We start from the raw sequence: 17,924 nt of genomic DNA, 5'->3' as shown, positions 1-17,924 counted from the left end.
CCTACGGTCTCTTTTGTTTTATTTTTTATTCACTGCTATTCATCGGAATTCATTCAATGCGCCCCTCGTATGGGTACCAAGAAGCCGAAGCGTGGTAGGATAAAAGTGTGTCAGCGCAATAGCGCACGCGCAGCCAGCCAGCCTCTCTGTTCTCTGTCAAGACCCGCCCCGATTCTCCTCCAATGAAATAATGGACTTTAGAGCGTCTGCAAGTCTCTGTCAGAGCTGCCATAAAAGAGAAATAGGTACCGGGCGGGCGGCACCGCTAAATGCTGAGGACAACAACGCTGCCAAGCGTGATTGATTAATGACAGAAAAGCCTTCTAATTACAACGTGAGACGTTGCCCGTCAAGAAGAAGGGCGTTTGAACACGTATGTTGCCGTTAATATCTTCGGCAATACATCTAAGAACTGGTAAGTGTTTTCTAGTCATCCAGTTCGCATTGGTTTGTAATTATTTTATACGAGAATCGGTTAATGTAGCCTACGTTAGCTATATTGGCCACTTACGCTTGGCATGATGATCTCTGCAAGAGCCCAGTCCTGAATTTACAAATTGGCCTGTGAATTTATTCTATAGCGGTCCGGAAGGAAAATAAATAACGTTAACAAGCCATAATAGTCTTATGGTTTGTCCCGACACATCAGGATTGTGGTCGTAGGTTAACGTAACTATCCTAGCTTGCTAACAAACCTTCCTACTGAATTTTACACTCCTCCGGTGTCAGCAGAATTTTGCTCCCTTGTCTGTCAGACATTTTTGGGTAACGTTATGTGTAAGAGCAGCTGTGTTTTTGCCGTTATGTGCCAGTCTTAACATTTTGGAACTGATTACAATTAAATACTGCAGAGTGAATTTTCATGCTGTGAAACTATGCTAGCACCTTTGCTGTTAGCCATCATAGCTAGCATAGCATATTGAACGCCCTGGCACTGGTGAATTTGAGTGGTATGTTTCCTGTATAGGACTTCTTCTGCATACACCAAGATACCATATATTCATTGCTATCCTGTTTTTCTTATTTTAAACAGCACTTGCCCAGGTGCCCTCTCACAAGGGCTTTGCTACTTTATTCCGGGGTGGCAAGGACACCTAGTTAATCACAGTAAGATCAGGCGGAAGAGTGGGGGATGAGGACGGCTACGGCTACACACCACTCATCCCATGGACGGCAGCTTCTCTTATTATAATTTACCCGGAGGATAACGGGACAGCCAGGTGGTGAAACAACTTCTCCGCTGGAACATGCAACACTATGTAACGTTACCGATGTACGTATGGTAGCCGTTCTCTCGGTCGAATGGATGTGGATGTGGAAAAGTGCTCATCAGACAGACGAAGACTTTGACAGCATCAAGCTAACAGCGTTTCATTAACGGATTAATCCTCACAAGGGGTTGTTTGCACTCTTCGATCATGCGGTGTATGGGTATATGGACAGGCCCTTAAACTATCGTCTCGGAATCGCTGCCATGGATCACGACGAGACGGACTCCGAGTCTTCGGAGCCCCCTCTGCATGGAATTCATGGACCAAACCGAATTCGACCCTCCTCTTACCGTGCACTCCGAAGTGCGGTCTCGAGTTTGGCCAGAATTGACGACTTTTTTTGTGAGAAGATTGGATCCGGGTTCTTTTCGGAGGTGTTCAAGGTAATGTAAATTACACTGAATTCTTTGAGTTGAATGCAGTTGTGCAAATTTGCCTGTGCTGTGTGCATGTCTGACTGCACAATCATACCTACAGAGTTTAAAGCTGAATCTTAATATGCTTGGATCAGACTAATATGACACAAATCTCTGTCGACTCTGCTCATGAGTCCTTGGTGTAACACTTGTTATAAGGTCAACGTGCAACATCCTGTCACTTAGGTAATTTGTGTGTGTGTGTGTGAGAGATTATGTGCATGATGATGTTGGTGTTAAAAGAGTGACAGAGAGAGTATATTCATAATAGAACATACTGTCAAGACTAATTGGATCCGCAGCAAAATGCATTCACACACAGATACATGTTGGGAAGGAAACAGGCATGTAGGCTAAAGAATAAAGATTAATATGTTTTCTCCCTAATCTTAAATGATCTGTGATATACCTTCACCATCATGGATGTCGACACTCCTGTACCAAAATGCATTTTTTAAAGCAGCTTTAAACATTACACTTCTTCCTGGCTTCATTATCCTCTGTTGAAGGCTGTCATTTGTCACTGTTGGGCAAACATGGAGAGGTGCCCTGCCTGTTTGTCTGATGTGTTTGTTTTAGATATGGTGTTCAGTGAGTCACCTTCGTTCAAATGATTCAACTGTGTAAGAATTCAGTATCCTTCTTTTGAAATTGTCAGCACTAGTGAATGTGCGTCAAATCGTTTCCCTACATGGTGTGTTTGTGTTTTGTAGCTAATTGTGGGTTGGCAATAGCATACAACACAGAAGCATTGGCCTTGGCCTAGTGGTGCTGGTTATTATAAAAAGGGATTGTTAGGTCATCAATGAATGACTAGGGTATCAACAGGACTGTATTCTTTTCATGTTTTTATTTCGACCATACTTTTGTAATCATATTTATTTGGGGCAAATATCACCTGCATTGTGAATTTCGTTCATAAATCCTAGTCTTTTTTTCTGTTATAGGCCTACAGCCTTAAAGTGACATGGGTATTTGTATTTGTATGTGTACCACGTATGCTCAGGTACATCTACTAGTGCATGAGCTGTAACATGTGTTAAAAGAATGAGATGCACATGGATCCCAGACTCCTAGAACTTCAGACACGTGTTCCTGCTTACTGTACTATATGAAAAAAAAAAAAAAAATCCCACGAAAGAGCCATCTCAAATTTTGTCATCTTATTTTCTGCTGTTGTTTCTAATCTAGATGAATCAAGTGGAATATTTTCTACACCCATTTCTGTGTACATCCACTCTGCTTTTGATTTTTCATCCATGTTAGGTTAGCTAGGTTATCTATCTGCAGAACAGGCGAAGGGCTGACTAAGGCATGGCTGCTTGCTTCCCCAACCTGTTTTCTCGGTTTTGTCAAAAGAGGCAGGGCTCCCGCAGGGTCTTAAAAAAAAAGTCTAAAATGTAATAATATGAAATTGGTATTTAAATTTAATGCATAACAGTCTTAAGTCTTAAATTCAAAACTAAATGCAGAAATGCTGGAGAGGCCTCCGCACCTCTCTGGATGCTGATTACATTCCAGTCTTGAGGACTTCCGTGGAGTTCCATGTCATTTAGACCTCTGAAGTCCTGCCTCCCCTGCACCACACCTGCAATGTCTGACTGTACCCACCGCAAATATTGCAGTCTGCAGCCATCATTCCAAAGGGCTGTACAGTGTTGTCCAAAGGTGGAAAAAAGGCAATTTTCTGAACAGTCAACTGACTTTACCAATGTAGATCAGTTACATTGATCAGTAACTCCCTGAGCAGAGAATCGGTATCAGAGACATGTCCAATATAGTTAAAAACAGCACAACCGGGGGGCGCTGTGGCACAACAGGCTACAGCGTTCATACCATATATACGGGTCCAAGTGCCTACGGGGACTCTGGTTCGAATCCAAGGCCATGTCCCGGTCTCACCCCATCTCTCTCTCCCACTTCCTGTCTCACTCTTCACTGTCCTATACAAATAAAGGCAAAAGGCCCAACAAATATACTTACAAAAAAAAAAAAAAAAAAACAGCACAACAGATATAAGTATATACTGTATACTCTTTTGATCCCAATCTGTGAATTAGTGAAACACACACAGCACACAGTGAACACACAGTGAGGTGAAGCACACACTAATCCCGGCGCAGTGAGCTGCCTGCAACAACAGCGGTGCTCAGGGAGCAGTGAGGGGTTAGGTCTCTTGCTCAAGGGCACTTCAGCCGTGCCTACTGGTCGGGGTTCGAACTGGCAACCCTCCGGTTTCAAGTCCGAAGCGCTAACCAGTAGGCCACAGCTGCCCCCAAATGAACCCAAATGCCCTTCTGAGATGCAATATGCATGGATCTCAAAATCAAAACTATTTTTTTTTTTTATTGGAAGACTGACGCAATGCATGATGTAACACCATGGTCCTGTGATTGTCTAAGGGGTCTTGTTTTCCATAGACTGGCAGTGTTTCCCACAGAATTTGATTGAATTTGTGGTGGTGGTGGGGGGGGGTTAAAGATTGTCTTGGTAGTGTATAGGTATAATTAAGTGCCTGTCACTTTAAGACGTTCGTGAGGGAACCCTTGCAATTTTAACTGATGTGTGGATGCAATTCATAACGTTTTCTAGTTAGTCAAAATAAAGGTTCGTACTTCTCCTTGGGAAAAGCACTTTTGAGTCTTGGAAAACACTTTTCCGTTTACATCTGGATTTTGCAAACATTTAATGTCAGAGTCAATAAAATTAGTCCTGCATGATGAGTAACGAAATTGACAAGCAGCTGTAAGTAAGCATGTTAAACTCGACATCCAAACAGTATTCTAAAGTTAGCTTTGAGATACTGCTTGATTGCATAACTTAACTTAGTTTAGACTCCTCAATGTCCTATGTTGTGATAAGACCTTAGCAGAGTTAACTTTAATGCAGCAGTTTTGAACAAATTTGCGCAGCATTGTCATGATGCTAAGCAGATTTAATAGCAATTTAGCCCGTCATCTTCTATGCAATGCTTCTATGTGGCAACATCAATTCTTGAACAATCGTTAATGTTTTGTTAACTGCACATGCAGAGGAGGGGCAGCGGGCTCGTTACGAGAGAAAGAGCGCGGCGGGGAGAGGCAAGGAAAGGCTACGTGCATAAAAAGCGCAGCTCAATGAAAGGGTTTTATCTTATCTTTAATTTAATTAGTACAAGATGGAAGATTAATTTGTGGCGGCCGTTTTTTTTTCCGCGGCGCCCCGCCACAGATTAGTCAACGGATGGGAAACACTGACTGGACACTGACTGTTCGTCTCCGGCTGAGGTTGTTTAGTTGCTAGTTAGGTATGAGCTACACCAGGCGCGTAACTGAAGTGTTCCGTCCGGAGAGTGAAGGAAACTATATAAAAAAAAAATCTTATCGTATATTCCCACAAGGTGTTAAGGCACTCTGAAAATGAGAACCAAAATAATTGTTCAGACTTGTGAGGTCTGCTGTTCAGACCCTGAAGGGATTTCTTTTCTGTTCATTGTTTTTTGTGAGAGTGTTTCTACTTCTCTCAGTAAGGGAAATAAATCAAGAGCCTATGTTGAGTACAAATATGTCTTCTGAAGGCCTAAAAAGAGCCCAGCCAAAAACTCCAATAAAATTTTGATCAACTTTGAGGGACAGCTATGACCATGCAGGATCATCCAGACCAAACGTGACAATTTTGCTACATACTATTCCTATTGATGTACCAGCATGCAAAAGTTGAGCCTCCTACATGGTTTAGTTCTTGTGCTTTGGGCTTGTGAACTTTGACAAAAAAAAGAGGCCGAACAAAATCAACACCCCCCTCCCCCTGTAAAACTGGCTGTATCTTGGAAAGTATTGATCTTACATAAAAGGCATTGTACAGTGTGTCTCCTGGGTAACATAGGTAAACCTGGTAATTTTTTCAGAATTTTTTGAGACCTAAGTGCGTGGGCCCTGGTTGAATTGACGTGGAATGACCCTTCAGTTACGCGCCCGGTGTAGCTCATACCTTAGAGGCCCCTCCCACATTTGTGTGTCATTGTGAGAAGGCCAATGTCACAAAGCTGTTGGGTTCACCTAAAGTTGATGTTTTGCCTTGTTCACCTTTCTGCTCTGCTATTTCCATGAAAGGGGACATGGAAGGGTATAGCAAACCACCACGAGGAAGAGATTGCGTAGAGAGTGGGCGTGGGTCATTTTGTCTGTCTGCGTTGTCACAGGGACGGTGTCCTGTGTTCCTGCAGGTCATGTGGTATGATGGGAAAATCCAGAAAGCCAATTAGTGTGGTGCAGCTATTAATACCCAACACATCGGACTGGGTGTGCGTGCAGACATACACTTGCTCAGTCTCTCTCTCTCTCTCTCACACACACACACACACACACACACACACACACACACACACACACACACAAATCCAATTCATGAATGCTTACCACTTACCAGCACTAGAGGTGGATAGTTCAGGAAGAGTGCCGCAGTGAGTCACATGACTTGTTTAGTTTTCCTGTGAAGTTGTCTTTCCAAGTTGTCTTTGTGGAGACATTACACGTTTGGGGCTTAAAATACATTGAAGATATACTGATACTGTTATTATATTACACTCTTATTATATTACAAGCATATTATAAGTTGGGTCAAGAAGATGTTCTGTCCAGGTTTTAAATGATTTTGTGTTTGGAAAGAAATGTAGTGAAGGAAGGGAGGTATATAGCAGTGTAAACTGTATTTGTCTATGAATGTACAACATTGGCACTTTGTACACTAAATGATCACACATTGGTCTCCACAGCATATGAACAACACCAAAGTATTATATTTGCAGACAAAATACTGATTGATGCCAAAATATGGGTACAAGTAACAACAATTTTGAATTTGAATTTATTAAGAGGAAACCCCTTGAGATGCAAAATCTCGTTTTTTTTATGTATTTATTTGGCTGACACTTCCAATCCAAAGTGACTTCCATACGCCAGTCTCCTGAAAGCAACTCCGGGTAAAGTGCCTTGCCCAAGGCCACAACAGTAGCAGCCGGGAGTCAAACCCATAATAATAATAATAATAATAATAATAATAATAATAATACCCTCACAACCACTCTTTTTGCACTTTGTTCCAAATCCAGGGCCTTGTATAGAATCAGTGGGCATACATACAGTACAAACATTTAATGGTCGTCATACTGAGAACATTTTTTCAGGAAAGTCATGGAATTCTACATCCGACTTGGAGTGGGAACTCTGTATGTTACTTCTCGGCTGCTACGTTCCTCCCAGGAGTGTCGTCTGGCACCGCCGCCCTTACAGAATATTTTTTATTTGTAGTCTCTCTGTTGGTGGAACAACCTGGCAAGTGCTAGCAGAACAGGGTCGTCCCTCTCTATCTTCAAGAAGCTCTTGAAAACCCTGGTAGTAGTATTGACTAGTAGTAGTACAAACAGATTGCCTTATTTTTAAACTGAACCAAATGTTTCCTTGTCGGGTATGCATGCATTCCTAAATACGTGTGTCGCCCCACTCTACTTGTTATTGTGCCATCCCTGAACAATAGTTTCATATAATGGAGCACCTTGGTATTCGATATTCCTTAATTAGTCAAAACCATGTGCATGTGCTTATAGACAGCAGGATGCTCAACATCATGCCGCTACAGTGACCTGATGTATCTGATGGTAAACTAAAGTGGGATTTCCCCTCCTCTGTCCCCATCATTCTCCATCTCTCTGTATGACGCACATTCTCTCTCTCATCCTCTAGTCAGCCTTGGATAAATGCAATAGGATCTGAGGATGTTCTGCATGTAGTTCACCCATTCACTCACTCGCTTGCTTAATTTCTGCAATGACCCGAATATTTATATCTTTTTATCCCAGAGATTATGGCCGGATTATAAAGTCTATCAGGTTATGGATGTAATACACTCCATAATACTCTCCACATGGGTTTGGTAAAATCCTGGTAAATTTGAAGTCATTTTACCCATACCTGTTTATAACATCTCTACCCTGTGTGTGTGTGTCTCAGGTGCAGCACCGGATCACTGGGCAGGTGATGGCTCTGAAGATGAATACACAGGCCAGTAACAAGGCCAACATGTTGCGGGAGGTGCAGCTCATGAACCGCCTCTGCCACCCCAACATCCTTGGGTTAGTATGGCTGGTAGTCTCTCTCTTGTTTTCTGACTCTGTCTGTCTCTCTCTCTCTCTTGTTTTCTGACTCTGTCTGTCTCTCTTTCTTGTTTTCTGACTCTGTCTGTCTCTCGTTCTTGTTTTCTGACTCTGTCTGTCTCTCTTTCTTGTTTTCTGACTCTGTCTGTCTCTCTTCTCTCTTCCTCTCTCTCTCTCCCTCTCTCTCTCATTGTCTGCCTCTCTTTCTGTCGGTCACTCGTTCTAATAGATCCTGGAGAATCAATAAGCAGTGCCCTGGGCATGTTTTACACTCCCCATGCATCAGGCTCTGTTTTGCTGACCTTGATTAAATTGCATTGTGATCAGGAAATGGAATCTGCGATGTGTCAGTAGTAGTCCTAATCTATGCCATTCAGATGTGTTTAGAAACATGCTGATCGCTCCGTCTGTCTCATGTCTCACCAGGTTTTTAGGTGTCTGTGTTCATGAAGGACAGCTGCACGCCTTGACAGAGGTATCTTTCACTTTTTATCTTCCTCTACATCCTTTACTGACATGAGGTGACTGTCTCCATAGAAACCGCTCTTGGGAAATGGGAGGCCTGGGTGACCTCACGTGTGGTCATGATCACTGTGGTTGTTATGGTTACAGTACATCAACGGGGGGAATCTGGAGCAGCTGCTGGACGGTGACATGTACCTGTCGTGGGCGGTGAGGATAGGCCTGTCTCTAGACATCGCCCGGGGTTTGCAGTACCTCCACAGTAAAGGCATCTTCCACCGGGACCTCACCTCCAAGGTACATGGGCCGGACCTCCTGTGCCCTCTCACTCTGCCACACATCTCACTCTACCACGCATCTCACTCTACACACCTCACTCTGCCACACACCTCACTCTGCCACACACCTCACTCTGCCACACACCTCACTCTGCCACACACCTCACTCTACCACACACCTCACTCTACCACACACCTCACTCTGCTGCAAGTAACATTAACATTCATGGAGGCATTCTCTGGCAGACACAAACCGCTGCGCAGTATGTCTCTTTGAATTAACACAGAAACCAGAAACCTTGTTTCTCCTCAGTTTTGAGGTCATCTGACGTTTAAACCTGCTGGGAGTAACAGGGATGGTTTTGTTAGAGGCATTCGTTTTTCCATACGCTGGCACTAATATTCATCTGAAATGAAAGTGGTCATAGATTTTTACGAGGGAACTTACATACATTTGTAAAGGCTTCAACTAAAAATGAATCTGCTTGATGTGATATTGCAGGCCATGTGTGATGGGGGAGTTTCTTATTTATTTTTGCATCAAAAATGTTCCCCATAAAGTCTGTGCCCCATAAAGTCTTTGCCAGAATTTAGTGAAGTTGCTGGATTCGAGTTGAAGCGCGAGAGCCTATTTTTGGTCACCTGGTGGACCTTCGGCTCACATGGAGTGTAGGACGCATGCATTCACTTTAAAGACAAACGCTGAAAAAATCTTCACATACTTCCCACTATGTTGCATATTTAATCGTTATTTATTATTCATTGTGCCAGACGCTCCTCACCCAAGTCAAATTTAACAGGGGGGTTGACTCTTTGTTTTTATGTTGGTAAAGTATAAGTATACTCTTTTGATCCCATGAGGGAAATTTGGTCTCTGCATTTATCCCAATCCGTGAATTAGTGAAACACACTGCACACAGTGAACACACAGTGAGGTGAAGCGCACACACTAATCCCGGCGCAGTGAGCTGCCTGCAACAACAGCGGCGCTCGGGGAGCAGTGAGGGGTTAGGTGCCTTCTCAATGAAATCTAGCAAGATGAAAGCATGTTCATTGAATTGAATTTTTTTTTTTTTTTTTTTTTTTCTTGTGTAAAGTGAAAGTCCTTTCTCCCTGGTTAGGCAGAGACTTACCTGCAGAGGTATTTATTCTCTCTTAATCTTGTCATCTGACAGAACTGTCTGGTGCGCTGTGAAAACGGGCTCTTCACTGCTGTGGTTGGTGACTTCGGACTGGCAGAGAAAATCCCTGATTACAGGTAAGGCAATGCCAGCGGCATGCCACACCCCCGTGCAAAGGCGGGGTGGTTCCAATGTATGTAGTCAGTTGTAGTCAGTTGACACTTTTATCCAAAGCGACTTACAAAAAGAGAACAATCAATTGTATGACAAGAGACCTGTTATGCAACATTCTAAAATGGATAGTTCCGGTCCTTGATATGCCAGCAACTTACACCTTGACTGCATTTTGTTCTGTATTACTGCACTACCACAACTCGATACAAAAGAGTAGCTGTGTCTCGAAGTTGCTTGGCAACCATTCTGATAGACAAAATATATTTCTTGGTGGAAGAATGATTATCTATGAATAAATCGCTACAGTTCATGTTGATGTGGCTTTATTTTATGAAATCTTGCCAGATATATGTAGTAACCGTTGGCGCATCATGCCTAACAACACCCATTAGCTGTTCTGAAATCAGTGTAACCTACGGCCACTTGGGACTTATTGCTTAAATGAGTATATATATTATATCTAAATGTATTTACATATTAAGACTATTTAGACTATTTACTGTATTGTCTATTAGTCTATTTAAATATGACACCTTCTCCACTGGTTGGGATGCCTCAGATGAGGATGGTTTGTATCTTTGACAGATGTTTAGTTTGAAAACCTTATATCTCTACTGCTTGTTCATGGTTAAATTATGACCAATTATAAAATGTATATTGTTGAGCTCTAATCTAACACTGTATCTTGCATTAAACATGGACTGCATGTTTGGGTGGGGTAAAAACGTGCTTTGAAACTCCATTACCTAATTCACCAGGGAACCCAGAGCAAATTAGCGCTCTTGCGTTCAGCCACTAAATATGTTGCCAACCGTGAACTGCAGTGCTGGAAGCTTTTTCTTCCTACAGTGATGGCGGGGAGAAGCAGCGTCTGGCAGTAGTGGGCTCCCCCTACTGGATGGCTCCAGAAGTGCTGAGAGGAGAGGTCTATGATGAGAAGGTAAGAGACAGTCTCGAACATAGTATTTTTACCCCCATGGCCACCAGTACATCAGATTTTTTTACCAGCCCCCTCTGCATTTCAACTGGCCCTGAATATTTGAGACTGTGATTGGCGGAAGAGCTCAGGTCTGATGGGCTAGTGATTGGCCTATCAATTTGCCCAACATGGACTCTTAATTTCCCTGGGCCTATCAACTTGTCCTAAGAAGAGAAGCTTTTTATTTAGATACCATGTCTCCAAAGGGTCTAAACATGCATTTTGATCTTAAACCTTTCTTGTGATTTATCCCCTATATTAGCAGTAAATAAAGCCAGTCTTTGGATATGGCAGAGCTAATAGCAAGTTCCTATACAATTAACTGTTTCTATATGTATTGCTATTCCATGTATTTTGCATAATGTTGTTTCTGTAAAAATGTACAGCTTTTAATTCAATTAGAGACTTGGGCATAGTGCCCTGCATGCAGTTTGTGCTGTTTGCCACCCCATGGATGCACCCTGCCTGGTTAAGGCAGGTGTCTGCCTATATCACATGACCATAGGCCTATTCATCAGTCTCTTTATGGTCATGTGATACAGGCCGTCTCTTTATGGTCATGTGACACAGGCCTTCTCTTCCATGTCTTTTTTGCCTGATGAAGATCTGTTGAGATCCAAACAATTTATCTGGCACCTCTGAAAATATATTTTGGAAGTGCACACCCGTATCCACAAATACCCATCAACTTGCCCTACATAGACTCTTACTTGCCCTGGGCCTATCAACTTGGCCGACAAAGACTCTTACTTGCCCTGGGTAGGTGGGCGATTGCTAAACTGCACTTTTCTCCCCTCTCTCTTTTACAGTGTCTCTGCCATGTGTGTTCAGACCAACAATAGTATTGGTGTTATAACTCAAGCTTTGACTGTTGGCGTAGGGATTGGTAGTCTAAATGAAATCTAAGGTTTAATAAATGCAAGATGAAAGCATGTTAATACATTTTCTTTTTTTCTTTTAGTTTTTCTTAATTTTTTAAAGAATTGTGTGTGAAGTGACAGTGCTTTCATATTTTTTGCATAGTGTGGCCAAAAGCTGCCTATTTCAGATGGAAGGGGTCAGTTTACAGACATGCAGAATGCCATGTATCGGTAACCTGTGATTTTGTTGGTAGTAAAACAAAAATGTTTACCAATGCATTTGCTTACCAGCCTGTGTACTGTATGTCTGGCCCTCAGGTGGATGTGTTTGCATACGGCATCATCTTGTGTGAGATCATAGCCCGGATTGAAGCGGACCCAGACATCCTTCCTAGAACTGAGGTAGGACAATTGAACTTTCATAGTTTAAAGCCATGTCAGTGTTTGTGTTTCCTGTGGCTGAATCACAGACAGCTCTACCATAGAAACGTCAGTACGTGTGCTCAATACTGTGCTGCACATTTGTGGCTCCCAGTGATGCAAGCTGTTGATCTGTGAGCTGAGTTGCAAGTATGTCATTTGTTGTCTCTGTAGGACTTTGGATTGGATGTGGAGGCCTTTGAGCATATGATAGGGGACTGTCCACAGTCCCTCTTCAACCTAGCCGTCAGCTGCTGTAATGTAAGTCGCATGTCCACTTTAAGCTGTGTTGTCTCCATAGGAATAACCTTTCAAATCAAGTGTTTCTTTGTGACGATTGTTCTGTGGTCCCTGCTGCCATCTGACAGATGTGTGCAGAGAGTCGGCCTTCGTTTTCGGACCTCGTCGTTGAGCTGGAGCGCATGGAGAGAGAGGAGCAGAGCAACGACGCGCCTGTGGTGCTGGGTGAGTTCAAATGTCCATGGAAGCTCATGAATAAACCTGCCTGATGTGATTCGATGCGATCAAAAACGTTTTTTTTCCCCCCCTTCCAGAACCCATCGCCCTCGACAATAGCCCATACCGACGGAGGAACTCGCCCTGTTGCCCGGGTGACCAGCGCCTGTCGCGGAGCCAGTCGGACATGCTCCCGCCATCACTGTCGGCGGCCACCACGCCCTCTCAGGCGGGCACGCCGGCCCGCATCAACCCCTTCTCGCTGCGGCAGGACCTGAACGGTGGTCACATCAAGCTCTACGACACGCCCAGCAAGTCTGTCATTTCGCTGACCTTCACGCTGCCCCCGCTGGAGCCCAGCACCTCGCCGAGCCGTCACCGGGGCCACCGTCCACTTCGTGGGCCGCCGCGCCGCTGCCAGTCGCTGCCCTGCACGCCGGAGCTCGGACGCCCCATGGCCCTATCCCAGCCACGTGACCTGGGGCCCCGCAGCGGCGACAACGGAGAGGACCGCAAGGGGGACAGCTGCCTGGAGAGGGACCTGGTGGACGACAGGGTGACCAAAGAGGGGAGAGGTCAGTCGGAGTCGCCGTCAGCCTCGATGAACGAGATGGGGGACTCTGGAGTGGCCCTGGAACTGGAAATGGTGTCTCTGGAGCGGCTGGAGGAGGAAGAGGAGGATGAGGAGGGTGCCGAGCTGAAGGAGCTGTGCCTGGCCGAGCCCATGGACTGCACCAGCTCCCCTGATACCACCGAGAGCATGTTGGCAGCAGCAGCAGGGACCGCCACCTCTCCTCCAGGCCCCAGGCCTCTGGTCAAAGCTTCATCTTCGTCTGCGTCCTTCTCATCCTCCTCCTCGTCCTTCTCATCCGCTTCATCGCTGCAGCCCAATGGTTTGGTGCTGCCTGTCTCCAACGGGCCTCCCTCACTGCCGCCCCTCCCCCGCCTGGACAATAACAACATCTCGTTGCCCACTGGACGCCTGCTCGGCTGGGGAGCCACTAATGGCTACCGCACGACCACCACCACCACCACCACCACCTCTGTCCTCCCCGAGCCGTGCGGCTTCGTCGGTGAGCCGCAGGACGAGGTAATTTCCTGTCCCGGGTGCTGTCTGGCGGGACTCCCATCCTTCCCGTCCGTGTGCCTGCGTGGCGCTGCACCAACCCGCCAGGTTGGCCGTGGCCGGCGGTCCTACCGGAACTTTGCCGGTGGTGAGGTGGGCGTTGCAGCGGCGGCAACCGCCTCTGCTGCTGCCACGGCAACCAAGGGCCTTCTGTGTCGTGGGGCCAAGGGTTTCTCACCACCCACCCCACCCTGTGAGCCGGGCCTGCCCCTCCCAGAGGCACAGACTTAAGCTGGGGGCGCATGCCAAGGGGCGTGGGGGGGAAACGTCCAGCAGCACCCCTCACCTGTGACATGCTTCTTAAGGCTGGCACTGTTTGCATTGGAGGCTGAGTAAGGATCACATTGGAAATAACAAAGCAGCAGCGGTAAAGCGTAAAACAAGGCTCAAACCGTAATAATTCAAAATAAGTTTTTATCTCATTCCGAGGTTACACGAACAAGTCAATGTTCTGTTGCCTAAACTGACAATTGATGAGCCTTGCATTACGCTATGAAAGTTGAGCCAAGTTCAGCATTCCAATTGTTTGACACTAGCGTAACGCTGCCGACCGTAGGGAACAAAAGGAAATCTGCCTGTTGCTGCCGGTAAATGTGATCCCTGCCTGAAGGGGACCACACCTTAGTGCCAGCTATATGTTGTGGATCAACAGCTAAGTGCAGTTCAGGAGTGAATGTGCCCTAGGCACCCTTTGGGTCTGGAGGAATACGGTCAGGGCCGTATGTATGTATGTATGTATGCATGCGTGTATGAGAAGTGCAGGACACTGGGCAAATGGTGGTCTTCTGAGTAAGGCCAATGGAACCAAGAAATCCGGGGTTGTGTGGGAGAGTTGTACGGTGTGACTCTTCGTAGTCTTTAAATTGTCTAAAATTTGTGAAAAATTCCTTTTGTATTTGGAGATTTAGATTCATATTGAATATGATCAGGTGCTTGCACTGCTCCTCACACCTCCAGATCTCTAATCCAAAACTGACAGCTGTGCGTGAGTGTGTGTGTGTTTGCTTGCTTGTATTTTATTTTTTTGTTATACTGATGAAACTGTACTATAGCATGAAAAGCAATTTTAGCCTCTCTTCAATTTACATAGTGCAAAAATGATTGCAACCTCCAAGGTCGTGTGTGCGTGCGTGCACATTCTTTTTCAAAGTGAATAAGTTTTTGAGCTCTTCTCTGTTTTTTCTGTATTTATGTATATCTAGGAAGGGGAAAAAAACGTGCAATAAGTCTATGTAAAGTGAGTTTGTGCATAATATTTTACAGAGGTGTTCTTTTGTACACTTTGAGAGCTGCTGCACTCTGAAATATCAAGGAAATGCTTATTCTGTACCGTAGCCTGTTTGGGACAAACTGTGCTTATTTTATTTATTGGCCTCCCTCATGAAGGGAAGACCCAGGACCATACCCTAACTGCTCCTGCTAGACTGCAGTGAGTGGCCAGGATTAGTTCAGTCATTAACTGTGTTTACATGCACTTCAGTATCCCGGTTATGAGGCTTATCCCAATTTTGATCATATTCAGGATATGGTGGTCACATGAACACAGAGAAACTATTATTAATATCCCATGATGAATACTAGTATTCCAGTTATCAACAATAAAGTTCTATTAGCACTCCTTATCCCGGTTTCTAATGCAATCATGCATTTGTCTGAGAAACCAGGATAAGGTGTATACCTGGAACAGTATCCCCGTTTCTTTCGAAGTACTCCACCTAGCCTCCATCCTAACCGGGATACTCAAAACCGGAATAAGGGCTTATCCGGGGTTCTGAAATCGGGATATGATGTTCACATGCGTAAATAAAAAAATACTTCAAAATCCCAATCATAACCGGGAAACATAACTGCATGTAAACGCATTCTATGCCTAAGTGGGAAAAACCAAGCCTTTTGGTTCTGTTCAATAGATTTGCTAATCACATTGATCAGTTATACAGTATAAATATATATACTGAGTGAGGCTGGCCTTTGAATCTGTGACCTCAGTCTAGTTAGTAGTAATTTGTCATGCTTAGAGAACCAGATGAAGTGTTCATGGTTTACCCACTTGGTAAAGGTAACAGCAACAGCATGCTTTTTCTACAAAAGTATGTAACTCTGTCCAAAGAATCTCCATGTGTTCTGTGAGTCTGTGCATCTGCTTTTAGACATGGCTCGGCACGAGCTGGAAAGAGGTGGACGGTGCATGCTTGGGTGTTTACCCATAGATGACGATGAAATACAATCACAATGGTTTAAACGGTGCCAGTCCATGACACCAGCCCCTTGCCTGTTGTAGATGTTCCCCTTTGATGTGGCTAGCTTGGCTCTCTGACATCGGCACAGAGATCTCTTTTACTTCCTCTCCATACGGTAAATCATCAGAACCAACAACAATAGACCTCTGAAGTTCACCTACAGTACAAAAAAGGACCCAAAGCTGCCATCTTTGCCCATATAAGGAGGTCCGGATCTCCTTATATGGTCACGACGGGACCCGGATCTTCTTATATGGACAAAGATGTTAGCTTTTGGGTCCTTTTGTTTAGGCGGTCTTCAGAGGTCTATTAGGCCTAGTGCCCAGAACCTTTGCTGTAGGCAATGTTTCTTGATTTTTCAAAGATATTTAGTCGGTTGCGTCCCTAAAGGTCGGCCTTCTGCAGAAGAATCACTTTCCTGGAGAAGTAGTGCACTCCATGGTATTTCATCACTACTAATTGCTAATTTGACTGTGACCTACCACACAGCCAAATTAGCCATATATTCATTTGATATTTGAAATAATGTACACATTTCCAAAAGTGGTATTTTGATATATTTTGATACATTTGGTTACTTAAATCAACATAGTCTCATTTGGGATTAAACCAGTGAGGGAATTTAAAAATGTTGTCAGCGCAAAGATGAGGAGGTGCTACACTGACAGATCATAGTGGTGCTGGTACTGCAAAAAAGTTTTTTTGCCATGTAAATAATCGAAAGAAAAACAAATGTAGGTTGATGGGATGTGAAGGCCCAGATTGGACATTTCTGTGCAAGTTTATGTGACATGTTATCAGGCTTTTATGCAAAGACTTCTCTCTCTCTGTCATTCTGATAAAAAGGCACTTATTGCAACTGATATTTGTTATCATTATTGGGGAATACCAGCTTTAATTGTTGTTGATTATTCATGTTATTTAAGACATTTTTTGAATGACTAAATTAAATGAAACTTTTCTGAATCTTCTATATCCTAATTTCATTTTGATTTTTGTTCAGGTTAAGAACAGTTTGCAGTCATCTTTTTTACAAGAGAAACTGAACTGAATAGAATATATTTAAGCAATAAGCCCCGAGAGGCCGTTCTACATCGTGAATATAGCACAGCTGAGGGGTGTTGTTAGGCACGAAGCGAGCGAAGTGAAGCTGAGTGCCGGTAAACAACCCTTAGCTGTGCTATATTCACAATATAGAACGGCCTCAAGGGGCTTATTGCTTTTATAAAACGGCAACCACACACAGTACATTTAAAAATTGATACAAAATAAACAAATAATCATGAACTTTAAAAGCTCAGTTGCCGAACCGTTATGCATTCTAAACACATTAAAGGAGAATTCCGGTGTGATCTTGACCTAAAGTGTATTGAAACATGATACCGAAAGTGTGAACGTGATGTCTCATAGCCCATCTCGCTTGTCCCCTGCACTCCAAAAAATCTGGCTTAGTTAGCGATGCTACCAACAGCTTTTTCAATAGTGGTGCTTCGCATTGGGCTAGCCATGCAAATAAATCACTGTTTTACACCCATTTATTTAGGGCTCAATGTATCTCCACACTTCATTGGTAGACTTCGAGGGCCCTGACATTTAAAACGAGACATTGAGAACTTTGAAAAAGCACTGGTAGTTTACTTGCAAGACTATTTATACAGACAGTATCTTCATGTAAGTTTAAGCGTTTTGCAGCCATCTTGAATTTAGTCACTTATAAGTCGAAAGCAACGAGTAAGAATGAACAGGTATGATAAGGGATCAGATTCCAGTTGCTGCTACTGGAAGAAACTGGAATCCATGCATTTCCACTGAATTATTTTTGGGCTATGAGACATACGTTCACACTCGGTATCATGTTTCAATACACTTTAGGTCAATACATTCTTCCAGTAGCAGCAACTGGAATCCATGCATTTCCACTGAATTATTTTTGGAACCTTATTTTCCCTGCAATATATATATATATATATACATTATTCATTCACTAAGAA

At 44.0% G+C, this 17,924-nt stretch overlaps 1 protein-coding gene across 1 annotated transcript; it reads left to right on the top strand.

Annotated features, from left to right (window-relative positions):
* Positions 1-231: 231 nt before the first annotated feature.
* Positions 232-16,906, top strand: LOC125304003 (dual specificity testis-specific protein kinase 2-like). The gene is made up of 11 exons (XM_048258051.1): positions 232-415; positions 1,034-1,654; positions 7,675-7,796; positions 8,244-8,292; positions 8,430-8,576; positions 9,733-9,815; positions 10,702-10,792; positions 12,010-12,093; positions 12,286-12,372; positions 12,480-12,576; positions 12,666-16,906. Exons 2-11 carry the CDS (start codon positions 1,436-1,438, stop codon positions 13,922-13,924), a joined length of 2,238 nt encoding a protein of 745 aa, XP_048114008.1. The 5' UTR covers positions 232-415; positions 1,034-1,435; the 3' UTR covers positions 13,925-16,906.
* The last annotated feature ends 1,018 nt before the right edge of the window (positions 16,907-17,924 follow it).

Source organism: Alosa alosa, chromosome 1 (genome assembly GCF_017589495.1).
Source record: "Alosa alosa isolate M-15738 ecotype Scorff River chromosome 1, AALO_Geno_1.1, whole genome shotgun sequence".
Lineage (NCBI taxonomy): Eukaryota > Metazoa > Chordata > Actinopteri > Clupeiformes > Clupeidae > Alosa > Alosa alosa.
This window is presented reverse-complemented; position numbering and strand designations above follow the sequence as displayed.

Excerpts from the sequence above, each read along its gene's own strand:
- LOC125304003 (XM_048258051.1), top strand. The coding sequence starts at position 1,436 with ATGGACAGGCCCTTAAACTATCGTCTCGGAATCGCTGCCATGGATCAC. Across the intron at positions 8,293-8,429 it reads AGCTGCACGCCTTGACAGAG|TACATCAACGGGGGGAATCT; the intron begins GTATCTTTCACT and ends TTATGGTTACAG. Across the intron at positions 12,373-12,479 it reads TAGCCGTCAGCTGCTGTAAT|ATGTGTGCAGAGAGTCGGCC; the intron begins GTAAGTCGCATG and ends GCCATCTGACAG.